The 14,729-nt window shown below is 37.9% G+C and overlaps 1 protein-coding gene across 1 annotated transcript in view; it reads left to right on the forward strand.

Annotated features, from left to right (window-relative positions):
- LOC116166408 (neural-cadherin) overlaps window positions 1-14,729 on the forward strand; it is a 154,811-nt gene that overhangs the window by 41,651 nt on the left and 98,431 nt on the right. Inside the window, exons 3-4 of the mRNA XM_031481361.1 lie at window positions 5,559-5,674; window positions 6,242-6,406. Coding sequence (XP_031337221.1) covers window positions 5,559-5,674; window positions 6,242-6,406 — 281 coding nt within the window. The remainder of the gene's footprint in view (window positions 1-5,558; window positions 5,675-6,241; window positions 6,407-14,729) is intronic.

Here is a 14,729-nt window from a genome sequence, read left to right on the forward strand (position 1 = left end):
ACAATGGAATTGGTTTTCTGCTTTATTTATGTAGCTTGTGGCCAAAATATACTCTGCTTGAAAGGAGCTTTCGATTTTTTTTGTAATAATTTTTCCTGGCATCGAAGTTTTAAAATTATCTCTCGAATTTGTCCTCAGGGTGATTATTGACATTTCATATTCTGGAACTTGAAAGCTTTATTTACATTAACTTATTTGATACTTCAGTAATTAGTCTTTCCCTCGGCCTTAATTGGTGTACAATCGATCGCAGAGGAACACTATCGGTCGGACTCAGACTTCATCACATCCCTTTAAATGAATTGAAGGTCACAGAGAAACTTCTGCAAAACAAAAATGGCGTCGATTTCCGCCCTGACAAATTGGAAACAGGATTTCTATATTTTAAAACAAAAATAAAAGATTAGCTACACTTGGATAAAATAGTCGAAAATGTCACAAATGGACACATTACGTTGATTATATCTCACGTCCAGATTGTTTAACTTCGAGTTCGAGATCCTTGCGCTACGACGCACAATGATTTAAAGGTCAAACGCCCCCCTCCGCACCTTACTGCAGTCAGGCCAGGTCGGTTAAATACTTCATTTGTTTTCTTGTGCGCTGAACGTAAACACATAAAGTGATTCGGTGCATTCCTGTGAATGTACGTTTTCAAATGTAACTAATGTAAGTATAACCTCCTATTTATTTAGACATGGGAAAATCCAAAAGAAAACACCGACAGAAAGAGGATAAATTATCCCGTAAACACATTTTAGAACGTTTGGAAAAACTTGAATCGCACTATCGCCGACGAAATGTCTCGCAGGCAAGGACAAACGAAATTACATCACCATCACTTAGAACCAGGGCCAACCGCTCTCCTATTGCTTCGTCGGCGACTAGGGCGGACCACAATAGTCGTTCCCAAGGCCTAAAAAAACAAGCAACCCTGTTTCCACTACCTCAGATGAAGATGATGGGTCCGCTTCTAAGCGTTATCGATCTCGCTCACCGAATTACAGTGCAGCCCGTATTCCAAGCGTTACGGCGGGCATTATTCGCGATTGAGGCGATAGCCGCAGCAGATAAACGGCCAATTAGCTCAGGCTTCAACACAAAATAAGAGCTTGAGAAACTTGCACATTGCGAGTTCGTTCTGGGTAAAATGATCTTCGGACTCTTTCACTCATGTTTTTGTGTAAAGCATTTACTTAAAGAGACGCTCGTGTTCCTCCTTCAGAGCCATCTTTTGTCGTTCCCTCTAAACTTCGCTATTCTTTCCCGCTCTTTTAAAAAATCTATTCTTTTCCCGAGGGTGTATTACAATTTTAGTTATTGACTATGGATCAATAGTGTTCTTGTGATGTGATGGAATTGATTTGGGCTGATTCTGAAAGTCCCACTATCCATGGCGAAAGTTGGGGGCGATACCCAATTGTCTCCAAAAAATCATCTCCTGTTATGAATTCGTGGTAGGTACGATAAAGGTTTTAATAATTATAAGTTAGCCTTGTAGGCATACAGGGAGTAGTAACAATAATTGTACAGTTTCCCCAATGGCTACTGTGCATCAGGTGCTAGGTATAGTGGTAGGTTGAGAGTGGATAACCTTCTCTGCCTAGGATGGTGACAGAAGCACCAGAATCCAGTAGGCCCAGAAAGGTGACATTCAAGTAGGGTCTTTCGTCGCCAATTACATTAGTTAAAACGTAGCCAATGCGACAGTTCCCCAGGATTAACATTTCGGTCGGGCTGTAAACCCGTCTATCGTTTCCCGCTGCTCAATTTCCGCAGGATTTTACGGTGACGATCTGTTTGCCACAAGAGTAACAGAACTGCCTTTTAGAAGGACAGGCCCTAGCGGTGTGATTCGATTGTCTACAATTCCAACACATGATGGCCAAACATTCCGGAGTTGCACATGGGTCATTAGATAAAGTCGTGACCGGTCGGAAGGTTGTCGCTGCCACTGTATGTGCAAATGGGTTGGTTGGTTTGTGATACACCAAATCTGGTTCCATTAATAGTCGATAGCTTGTAGGACGTGGATTAAAAGCATCTGATCTTGCTTAGGTTTCCTCCAAGATTTGGCAGAGACGTGTTAATTATGCAATAGGAAAGTTCCTCTTCATTAGATGTAAACGAACACTCTCACTGGTTTGCTGAACAAATTTTCCATTGCTGATATGTACACAATGACCCGTTGGGCGTTCATGTTCGCCTTGAGTTCTGCTTCCAATTCGTCCCCATATGTTAGGAAAGCTGTTTTAAATTGGTTTCCAAGGCATGCATCGAATTGTGATAGAAATCGCTCTAAACCAAGTGAGTGCGTTCCCTGTAAATTATTTAAAGGTCGAACAAAATAATTTCCGTTGTGTAACCCCTCGTGAGCAGCCCATTTGATTGTTGCGTTCCAAAAAGGCTGTCACACTTCAATTACCGTCGTACGTACCATTCCATTTATACAGAGATATTTAATAAGAAGTAGACATAGGGATTGGCGTATATTTTCTTTCTCTATGTCTATTTTTGCATGACAAAATCTCTTCTGAAGGGCGCCAAAATAATTTTTTTAAACAAATAAAGACCTGGCTGTCATATTAATTAATGGATATTACAACAATCTTCAAATTAATTAATATAACAGCCAGATCTTTGTGTTAAAAAGTTATTTTGGTTGCATAAAATTAGGTGCCCTTCAAAAGGATTTTGTCATTTTAAAAGTACACATAGAGGAAAACAATACACGTAAATCCCTATGTCTACTTCTTAATTAATATCACTGTATATTGCCGTGTGCACAGATCCCTAGGCCAAAAAGGACCATATAAGTACACAAAATACTACAAACATAGCTCTAGCTCTTTAATTCTACTTTTCCCAGCATAAATCCTCTCTCCAGCACAAACGAACATTCGACTCCGATCTCAGTTATTTTCCTAACTCCTAACAGACAGTGGATAATTTCAAAATCCTCAAATTCCAATCCGGCTTCCACTGCATTGAACGTTAATAATGAAAGGTCCGAAATAACACAGAAATTTGCGTAAAATTACAATGATGTTTTTTATTTTACACAGACAACAATGATTCAGAAAAAAATACACAGACACAATCAAATTACAACTACAACTTAATCTTACAGTTTTGTTCCAAGGATTAAATTTCCAAAAATGGGGGTTCGATAACACAGTGCACTAATCAACTTTAAACTAAAACCAACGACACAAAAACGTTGAACCTTTCCATGGTAAAAAGACGTAGACAAAATTTATTTTCAGTGAAGTCCAAAACTTGAAACCGTGGAACTCGACGCAACACAAAACTCTTTTATCTCAACCAGACGGACGTTGCTGGACAAACTCAAACTAGCTTCTCTCAAAAACGAACTGGCAAACTTGGGCTCCAAGACTATACGACAAAGCAAAATTTTGTAAACGGCGAATGGCGGTTCGATCTCGGAACGCGCAAAAAGTATCTTTTTCTTCGCGTCGCTGGTATTTAAACTCGAAATCCCTCTTGAAAATTTATGTCCAATCAACTGTATGGCAACGGAAACTGACCAACAAACGGCCCTTAGTTACCTCACCTATCACATCTAAATATCAGATAAAAATCTAATCAATTTTAGGAAATACAATTGTTTTATAACAAATAAAAGGATACCTTTTCTCCGCAACAAATTATCTCTCATAAATAAAAGGAAAAAGTCAATAAATTAAACCTGCCTTTACTGTTCCAGGTCGTGGACAATTTGAATTTTGTAGAATGCCCTTTGGGCTACATAACAGTCCCTCTACATGGCAGAGATTCACTGACATGGATCTAGAGCCTTTTGTCATTTCGATGATCTATTGACAAATTAGCCAATTATTAACAACGGAAACGAAACGTCGAAAAGATCAGTACTGCTAATAAGTAAGAAACAAAAGGTAAGCGGGAATAGCGCAGTTTAGAAACAATGACAAAATGGCTCGGAGGGAGGAACATGGGCGTCTCTTTAACTAAATGCTTTACACAAAAACATAGACAACGACATGTGTGAAATCAGTAAAGAAGAATTTAGGTTATGAAAAGGAAGATAAAATTGTAACAACGTTGCAAGGACAGAAGGAAGCGAGGAAATCAAAAGAAGAGGTTTAAGAAAATGAGTACACCTATGAGGTGATATCTAAAACGAAATAAACATATTTCCCAACCTAAAAATCAAAATATATAACGAAAAGGTAAACTAAAAATGAATCCCTAACAATCTAAAGCGTTAGAACGTCACAGAGCTTTTGTTTTGGTAGATTGTAAGGAATTACTAACCTAGCGAGACTATTTCATAGACCAAGCGGCATCTACCTTTAAATTGAATCTGCAATTTAATTAGTTCACTAACAATCTTAACCCATATATTGAATGCGTATCTGTAGTGAACTAGGGGACTTATTTTTTTTTATGCTGCACATATAGGGTGTAATAAGTATATTTTCTAATTAATTTACGGTAAATTAATTAGCTTTCCAGTTTGAAAGGATGGTAGTTCCATTCAACGAAGTTGACTCGTTAGAAACTGCGCATTCGTATTTAATTACTGTCAACTGCATCTATGAAGTTTGTTTATTAGATGCAGTACAATACTCGATTGATTTTTGAATTATATTCAAATTCCGTTCAAGTACACTTTGGCATTACACATGTGAAATTAAATACAAGCAACAATGGAGCAGAAGTAGTACAGTTGGCTGCCAGCCAGGTCGCATTTCGAAACTTACATATTAAGAAATTAGTGATCTTGTTCTATGTCGTGGTGTCTGCAATGAGAGGTACAACAGATATGTCTTGAAGTATTTACTTCATTTTCTACACTAAAGGAAACGTTAGTTTTCGTAGTTCACCTCTAGTACATATGAAAGAATTGATTTTTACTTGGTTCGTTTCATTTGTAATTCATTAAACTTATCTACTATCATCTAACTAAAAGTTGCACTTACTATTTGAAAGAGAACAGAGATATGTACCACGGTTAACTTCATCCGCAAAAAGGGGCTGGCAACTAATCTATACTAATTTAAACCTTTATTCTCACGAGGCCTAAGCAAAATCACCGAGCTTAAAAATTCCTGGTTTTAAATTCCCAGGAAAAAAGATAAAACGTATCAACGGATTAGATACAATACCTTTATGAACTTTGTACGTGACAGAATGTGCGAGAGTTCGCACCCTTATTAATAAAGAAACTTACCTAAAAACGTTTCATAGGGTCGAATAGGATTATAATAAGGAAAGTGAAATTAGCAAACGTCGTAAAATTCGTACAGGCGAGGGGTTCAAAGTTGCAATTTTGTAAGGTTTCATTAAACTTTCCAATTGTCACAGAAAATCAACAATGTACATTTTCTTGTAGCAACCATTAACCTAGTTATGTCTCATATATCAACAATTTCAATATTGCGTCTACAACGTCTTCGTCACTTGTCGCCAGCACCATTGAATGACGTCGAAATAACGAGATTTCGAAATTGAATATATTCAATGACAATGCTAGTACTTGTACAGATGTGCTTTAATAAAATCTCTTGTTTCAGCATCTCGTATTCGATACGAGATCACGAGCGGTAACATAGGAGGGGCGTTCGCCGTCAAAAACATGACGGGTGCAATCTACGTCGCCGGTGCTCTGGACTACGAAACGCGGAAACGGGTAAGTGTTTTGTACTCGCATTGTTTATCTTCGCTTTCATAACTCAACATTGCCACGACCCGATTAAGCAGCCTTCTTCTTTATTATACGCAACTTTTGTTTACGTTATCGATCAGTATTGTACCTTTGTTCTTGGTCGAGGTCCATTATTGGGTTACGAACGTGGACTAGTGAATAGAGGATATTTGATTAACTCGCGCCTGGGGACTGAGGTTTCATCTGGTTCAATCTGATTTTAACAATAGCTCATGCATATTATCTTTGATAACCCCCCAGTACGAACTGCGACTCGCCGCTTCCGACAACTTAAAAGAGAATTACACCACTGTTGTGATCCATGTCAAGGATGTTAACGACAATCCGCCCGTTTTCGAGCGACCAACCTATCGTACGCAGATCACAGAGGAGGACGATCGCAACCTTCCGAAGCGCGTACTCCAGGCGGGTGTTGCATGTTTCTAATTTTACAGCTTTTGTGCAGAGTGCCGAGATTGTTTTTATCTTTTGTTTTATGTATTTTGCATGCTAGTAGCACCACTTATGTATTTTATGTGGCGCATGTCGTAGTACGAGCTAACTCTGGTTGCATCAGACAGCCTTAACGAAAACCATACGAAGGTGGTTATCCATGTGAGGGACGTTAACGATTTGCCTCCAATTTTTAACCGCTCAATGTACGTGGAAGCTATCGACGAAGAGTTTCCAGGACCTTATCCGCTTCGCTTAATGCAGGTCAGCCAAGTTCAACTTTATAAGGGGGAGTAAATTAAATCGGGTCGCTATTATACGGCAGTCCTGGAGTAAATTAGTTTTCTTACGAATTCCTTTACGAGGCTTATGTCAAGTTTGGCCTATTTTTCATTATAAATAAGAAATGACGGTTACAATTTAGTTTCCTTATATAAAAAGGAAAATAGAACTGCGCCCTCACAAAATAAAAAAAGGGTCGAATATACGATTTTAAAGAATGTATAACTGGCTATGAAAAGACGCCAAATAAACCCGATTTCTGAAGAGCTTTTTATCTGTTTATTCGATGGACTGACATTTTGTTCGGGGCGATATAGATATCAGTTACTGACACATGATGCGGACGCTTTTCGAGTTTTAATGTTATCTCGTAAGAATTTTTCGTCATTTTGGTTAGCCACAGTAGCTTTGTACGTCACCATTTATCAACATTTTGTTTATTTGTAATATAAGCCGTTGACACGAATTGCATGTGAAAGCTAGATAGTGCATTTAGTTTTGCATTTGCACGAACATTAAAATCGTACATGTTGCACAAAGTGGCGTTATATAAACTTTGGTATGTAATTGTTTTATCATGTTAATGCTGTGCACCATTTGCAGCGTGAATTACATACGTGCTGCTCTCAATTGAAATATTCTCTGGAATTGTCTGAAGTGCTTTTTACGTAAAAATGAAAGATATACATAAACAAGACTGTTCCACTAACCTAGTTTACAAATATTGATATGTAATTTCCTGGATACTTGAAAAACCTTATTTCAATGTCATAGGAAACGGCCCACGATACTGGATACTAATTATTTTTGTTCCACCTGTACGTCAAAAGTTAAATCAGTCTTCAATCGAAAATCTCCATGGTACAGGACGGTTCAAATTCGTGGCTCACCATTGGCATCTCCATAACGGTGAGAGATACAGTGTAGGACAAACGGGGGGAAAGTGACTAAGAAAACGGATATGAACTTTTTGAAAAATGTTTGGAAAAAACTGAGTATCGTCAAAAAACTAAAAATGTCAAATTTGGTTTTGATTTTTCCTAACTTAAACGATCGGAAATAGACGGTTCTCGTTTGCACTTTCTATTTTCAGATAATCTAAATTTCTTATCCGCATTTTCATAACGCGCTACATGTAAAAGCTTTCTTATTTTCTATGGAAGCCATATTGGATTTTTACGTTAGCTTACATAGTACAAATTGGTCTCTTAAAATTTGTGTCAGGATCACAGCAAGAAGATAAAGATCTTTGCAGAAACACCGAGTATGACCCCGAAAGTTACCAGTAAAATGATCATGATCCCACACGCGATTACACTTTTTTAAATAATATACAAAAAAATTGTCACATGAAAATACTCGACCTCGTCAGGTATATTGTTAGTGTATATGCCTCAAGTGTCTCTGATATTGGAGGTTTGTTAATCTGCCGGTTTGCATGGTGGGGGAGACTGTATGTGTAGGGTAGAAAACGAGATTCATTTGAGCGCGTCAGGTATTTAGAGCGCTGTACGTTAAATGAATGACCCCACCGCCTATGATCTCCGTCATCTGGCATGCTTCAGCTGCTGAACGCACTGAACTTATTGACGATTCCACTTTGGCGTGTGGAAATCGGCAGATTATATTACGTCTGTTATACTTGAATAAGTTCCTTCGAAATAAAAAAAATCCAACGCCTTCGAATATGTCAAAGTAACATTTTCTTCTGCATGTTTCTGACCCTCCTACTTCCTCACGTCACGCTCAAATCGTCAGATTATTGAAATGCACACTTTTCAACATGTAGTCAACCCACCGTATCTTAATCTAACGCGCTCGAGTAAATCCCCTTTGGGCTCCCCTACTATTCCTGAAGAGCAAAAGTAAAACGATTGTCACATATTGAGGACAAGGTTGATTGGGGAAAACAACATCTTGTGTTATTAATATTTTAATCCAATTTGAGAGTATGGAATTCAGAACGAATATAGGGATGTTTGGGTGTTTGAAATATTTGCATAACATACAAAGTTTCGAGCGCCACCACATAACAGAATCATATTTGGCATTATATTACACTCTTGCACACAACAAACGAAACCCCCGACCCGTCATGCAAGCCGATAACAAACATCGTAACTGAATTTATAAGTCGTACTTATATTCTGAATTCCATACCACTCTAACTACGTATCTCCCAGATACCCCAACTTATCTAAACACCCTGTATATTAATCTGTGAAAAGTTCCATTTTAATTACCTACATTTCCAAAACTATAATATGCCCTAAATTGGAATAACACTCTGTAAGTCTGTACTAATATTCAACCTTCTCCTAACACGATAAATCTAACCCTGACGTCAAAATATACTATTAATTAATTAAGCTAAAGAAATATTCTTAACTCTCAATTTCTATTAACATATGTATGTAATTGAAGCAACATTCTCAATGAAACTTCTACGTACATGAGAACTGTCAGCGTGGTGTCCCTAGTTGGCGATATGGACCACCAAAATATCGTATCGCCCTTGTGGGCATTCGGCGAAGTGTCCTATGCCCAAAATAGTTTTTGTGCAATTTCAATAGATACATTCACACCAAATAAATATTCAGTGGCGCGTTTTTTTTTTCAAAAAGCTAGAGTGGTAACCGTAAAATTCAAAAACTGGCACATACTGACAGCACAACATGGTTAAATCTCTTTTCAAACATCTTCTCGCGTATTATGATCTGAAGTCAATTTCTTCTGAAATCACTGTTACATTAAGATCACCGAAAGTGCCAAACCTATTGGCAGGCATTTCTTCACGTATTGTGTTCTTCCGATTCACATTTTCAAAAGTTGTATCAGGAACAAAGAAACGCAAGGAGGTGTACAGTTCCTCCCGTTTCAGATTATCCTCACTAATATGCAAGAAAGTTTGAAAGACATTTTCTCACGTAGTGCGATTTTTTGAGGCAAAGTCCGCAGCATAAAAAATTACATGAGTATTAAAAAAAATTGCTGTGGCCAGCACAGATACCGTACCCGCAGGATTTTGACTAAATGTATTTCAGTTCTTAGTAAAGTGTTTATAGAGCATCTGTACCAAATTTGGTTCAATTCTGTGCAATAGTTTAGCCATAATATGGAAAAATGTCAACAATTGACAGTTTTTTGTTACTTTGACACACCTGTGCATACTCGATTCTATCCAAAATCTTTTCAACTCTTCCTTTTATATTATTTTATTATGTCTAGAATACGTGTAAGTTGGTTCCAATCGGTTTAGCCGTTGAGCTGGAAATGAGAGTACAGACAGACAGACCGATCGACATTATCGAGATTTTGTTTGATTCGGATTCATGATGCCTTAAAACGTGTATTTCCGTCAAAAATGTGGAGGGGGGAGGCATTTTTTTTACCCCAACGCAATACCGTCCTTACTACCGTGCGGGTAGTAAATTCTGCTAAACAGAAATGCAGGAAGGTGTAACACAGATTGGGCGATAAGCGGCGGGTGGTCACGAAAATAACCAGTAAAATGGTCATGATCCGGCACGTTATTCTATTTCGCACGATCAATGGTCTCAAAATCGTTATCTAGACATTAATTACTGTACTATGGCCATCGTGAAGCAAAATTAATTTCATTTTCCAATTGCAAGTTTAATGGACATTAAGTTCAAGACAAGCATGTCGAAGTGGCTCAGATTACAGTTGCCAAATTATATATTGTAATTATTTATTGTTGGTTAGAGTAAATCTTGCTTCGAATTAAACGAGCTAACAATAACTAAATTTAAAGAAAAAGATCAAGAAGTCCAAATGCCCATTTCCTTGTTATTTTCAAATGCCCAACAGGTCCTTCTTGAAATCTTGTAGTTGTCTATTCGTCTGTCTGTGTGTACGAACATGCGTATAGTTATTCCTGGTCCAAGTAAAAAGTGTATGTAGGTTCAACGGGTTAAAGGTACCCAAAGTTATCTGGCAGGTATATTTCCTCTGTTGCATCCGTATATTAAATAATATGAGTGTACTCGCATCTCCTACGGTCAATAAAATTAGGATTTCTTGATATGCACTATCCACATGTGCTCTTCCAAAAAAATCAGTGCCGTAACACGCTTCGGTTAACGAAAAATGTTTCAGTTTCGTATAAATTTTATTTTTAATTCATTTCAAATCCTGTTCACTTTATGCTTGCAACATAGATACATACAAATAATTCACTTATTGACACTTGTTAAATCGAATTAAAACATGCACGAGTAACTCACTACAAAAACAAATATATTCACAATTAAGTACACAGTTCAAAGTATGTGAGGCAAAATAAAGCAAAAATTAAATTACGATGTAGCATAAACGTATTGTTGGATGGTTTAGTTCTACCATTTTAGTTAATTACATTTCAACGAATCACCAACGGGTATTTTAATGCAAGCAACCATTTGACAAGCAGGTGTTTAATTTAATTTATTAATTAACTTTTTTACCTCCCATAAATATTAATAATTTAATTTAGGGTGTCGGTTCCGACTTGCAGGTAGCTAACTAGCTGTTAATTATCGTCGCTAAATTCGAAATCGTTGTACTTTTGTGTAATGGCCTGAACGCATTTCATTTCCCTTTAAATAAGTTTTTGGGAAATTAAGTGATTGATATCGCAAACATTCATTTAAAACGCGCTGAAAAATGTAATATGTTTTCGTCATAGTTTAGAATACTGGAGTATTGCTTTATTCAATTTTACCATTCATCATAATACCATTTATTGATTAAACGCGTTTCGGCTTTCGCGGATCTGTTGTGGAATATAACTTTCTGTAAACTGTGTACAAAATCTGCGTTTCCGTGTTTGTGTCACGGAAGGACGATTTTCGTAGGCCAGATGATTACATAAACATTGGATTTAGAACATGCACGTTTTGATTGTAAAAGGTTCGTGGAACTGGAAATAAATGCTATAAGCGGCGATAGGATCCTAGTCCATATTTAATCTTAGTCTGAATTTAAACTAGACTGAAAACATAAATTCTGAGACCCGTTCTAAATTTAAGTAAACTGTTAACGAATTTCTTTATTGCATGGTGCTGTACTTATTGACGTGATCTAAGTGGTCGGCAATGTTTTCAGATTCTAAAGAAAAGTTTGGGTTATATTTCGCTGATTTAGATTTATATCCTTGTGTAAGAAGCGGAGAATTTCGCCATGTGTACCAAGATGGTAACAACATTTGTTATTGATACGGCAAAAGTCACATTTATTTGAATAGAACGACACGTCTTCAGCGCAACATTAATCTTTTGAGGGATAGACTGCAACCACGTCCTCGATCACAAGTCCCACAAGCCAGCAGAGCCATTTTAGAAAAATGAAAGACGAAAAATTCAGATCACAAAATTATAGGCTTATTTCAGACAAGCAGATAGTAGATTTTACGGCTATACGGCGCATAATTCCCAATATTAAGGCCCTTCAAACATACCTAGCAACTTTTTTATCCTAACAAACATTGTTTCATAAAGAGAATCAGTTCCATGATATCGCCTAGTGCAACATTTTACAATTTTGCCCCTCTCGGAGATATAGTGGTTAACTTAAAATAGGTCTTCTCGTATTCACAATGAGAATTGTCCATATCTATTAAGATACTAGCCGTCGTTGTTCGTCTAATCGTTGCGTTGTAGCTACCACGCGGGCGTCCCAGGTTCGATTCCCGGCAGATGCAGAATTTTTTAATTTTTTTATTACCTTGCCTGGCCTTTTATGGACCGATCATGATGAAGTTTTAACAGTAGCGCCCTTTGATAAAGGCAAATTAATACATCTTTCATTCTAAACATGTGAATAGCTACGTCCGCGCATGTGCAGACTTAATTTCTTGTTTCGACCGATCTGTGTAATTCAGTGGTAGAGCGTGGAAGTGGACTGAGGTAAGAATTTATCATCAGAGGCAGACATGGGAATTTCCTTAGATCAGTTTTGGGCATTCTGTCGGCCACCCCGAATTAGGTTTTCCTGCAGCTTTCTTAATTCGTAGGGTAAATACCGGAGTAGTATAGAGCAACTTGAGTCCTTCTGTAGGGGCACCTCTAGAAAGCATTCTGCGGTGCACTCTGTAATTGGGCGCAAGTCTGTTGAGGGCCCAGTAGCACTTTTTTAATCAAGGCAAATCGATCGCCGATTTTGGGTTTGAAGAAACTCATTTTTATTTAGCATTTTTACCCGTAGGGCCCGGCATTTCTAGTTTTTATTTAAACTTAAATAATTAACATATATTTGAATAACATAATAAGACGAATAATTTTCAATTGTTTGGGTACTTGTTTCCTATCCATAAATATCGTTTCAACTTTTTTTCCCCTACAAGAGAAAATGGGCAGACTACTCAGAGCGAATTTTTACCGTAGATGGCGATGTATTAAAAATGGATCGATGTTAATTGCAAGGGAATACCGTTGTGCATGGGCGCCCTACTGTGGCAATCGATGCATCTTCTGAATTCGGTCTCCAATGTGACGCTGGTTAGACTGCTAAGTGGAACAGATATGGAGATTATATTTACTCCTGATTGCACCCAGAAACTTAGCATATTGGGTCTCGCTGACGAGAAAAAAGCAACCAAATAGACGAAGAGGTGACTCCTTACTGCCGTCGGCGTCGTGTCGTGTGTCGATTTCGAGCGGACACTATAACTATAATTATTATAAAAGATATTACTAGTGTGGTCAGCTAGCCTCGTTTTTAGCGAGCAGAGCCGTCGTTTTTGTTTTATTTAAAGGATGCCACCTGAAAATTTGTTCTAAAATGGCTCTACTGGTTTGTGGAACTTCTCGACCACTGTCACATGACTGATGAATATCGAGGTGTTACACAGTGGTATTCAAAATTTGTTGTGCGCGTTCACAACGGCGCACCGCACATCGCACTGCACATAGCATCGCACTTAGCATCGCACATAGCATCGCACTTAGCATGGTATGGATATGTTCACGTTGGGGCACTGCAAAGAAGTTTGGAGCATCGCCTCGATAGTTTTGCTCGAAACGTCTCGCGTGTATCATGGCGAATTATTCCGAATCTTCTTCAGATGAAGAATTAATTCTTCTGAATAATCCATTGCACTTGTGGTACATTGAAAATGTGAGAAAGGATACTGTTCATCCCATAAAGCTATTATGATGATGTTTATGACGCTTATTCCATATACCCTCTCTTGAGAATACTAAAGTTATTAACTTTTCCTTGTCCATCATATTCGTGCAACCCATACGATGCTATGCAAAATACTAAGCTCATTTAACATAGCATGGTACCATCGCCTCCAACATTGGGCGTGCGATGTGCGATGCTTCGTTATGAACATGTGCATTTAAATGTATGGTTTTATTCGCCTCGACCGGTCGATGCTATGTACGATGCTAAGTGCAGTGCGATGTGCGGTGCGCCGTTGTGAACGCCCACTTAGATTGTCATATAAATATGCAACGAAGCCTATTTGTTCATGCAAAAGGATGATGAAGTACGTTTCTCATTGGATAAAGAAATAAAATTTTCATTAGCATTTAAATTGAACTACCAACTGTATCCCAATACCCGTCTAAAGCTTATATTACATTCATTTTGATGATTAAACTTGTGCAACGACTGCCATCGCAGTCGAAATCCAATCGGAGCATTGTCAATCTTCTTCCGCCATGCGTAATCTGGCGACATAAATCTGGTGTGTTTCTGTTTAAACGTTACGTTGGAAAACAAGATGCCCCTTATTTACATAAATTGGTCATGCAAACAAAGCGGGGACGAAACAAACACGATAAAATTATCTATGTGAAGCAGCAACATTAATAAATGTCGCGTTAAGAGATGGGGTAGTAAAACGGCTCGTCCTAGTTTTTGAGAATGTTAGCTAAACACATAACAAATGTTTCGACTTAACGCGTGAGGATTACGATAACAATAAGTCTGATGGACCACGGTGCGAGCAACTTAGTTTGCTAACCCACAAATCGGCAAAGTTTTCCGCATTTACGAATTGGAAGATTGAGCTGGAAATAAACGGCATCGATTTCTCATTCTGTTGTTATTCGAAAGGTAACCATTTAACATACGAAAAGGGTGGCAATTAACCTACTCTTTTATTACTCGAACTTACATGTGATTAAAACAGTTTTGCGCTATCAAGCAACAGTTTGGAAAACTGCCATGGATATTTACTATTTTGTAGCACTTTGAGATAATAGCCTCCGAGTTGATTTTTAATTAGAGATAGACGAACTGCATTGTTTTCACGAAGGGGTTGCGTAGTTGAATGCTGATGTTATCAATTCCA

The sequence above is a fragment of the Photinus pyralis genome, unplaced genomic scaffold (genome assembly GCF_008802855.1).
Source record: "Photinus pyralis isolate 1611_PpyrPB1 unplaced genomic scaffold, Ppyr1.3 Ppyr1.4_LG3b, whole genome shotgun sequence".
In the NCBI taxonomy this organism is placed as follows: Eukaryota; Metazoa; Arthropoda; class Insecta; order Coleoptera; family Lampyridae; genus Photinus; species Photinus pyralis.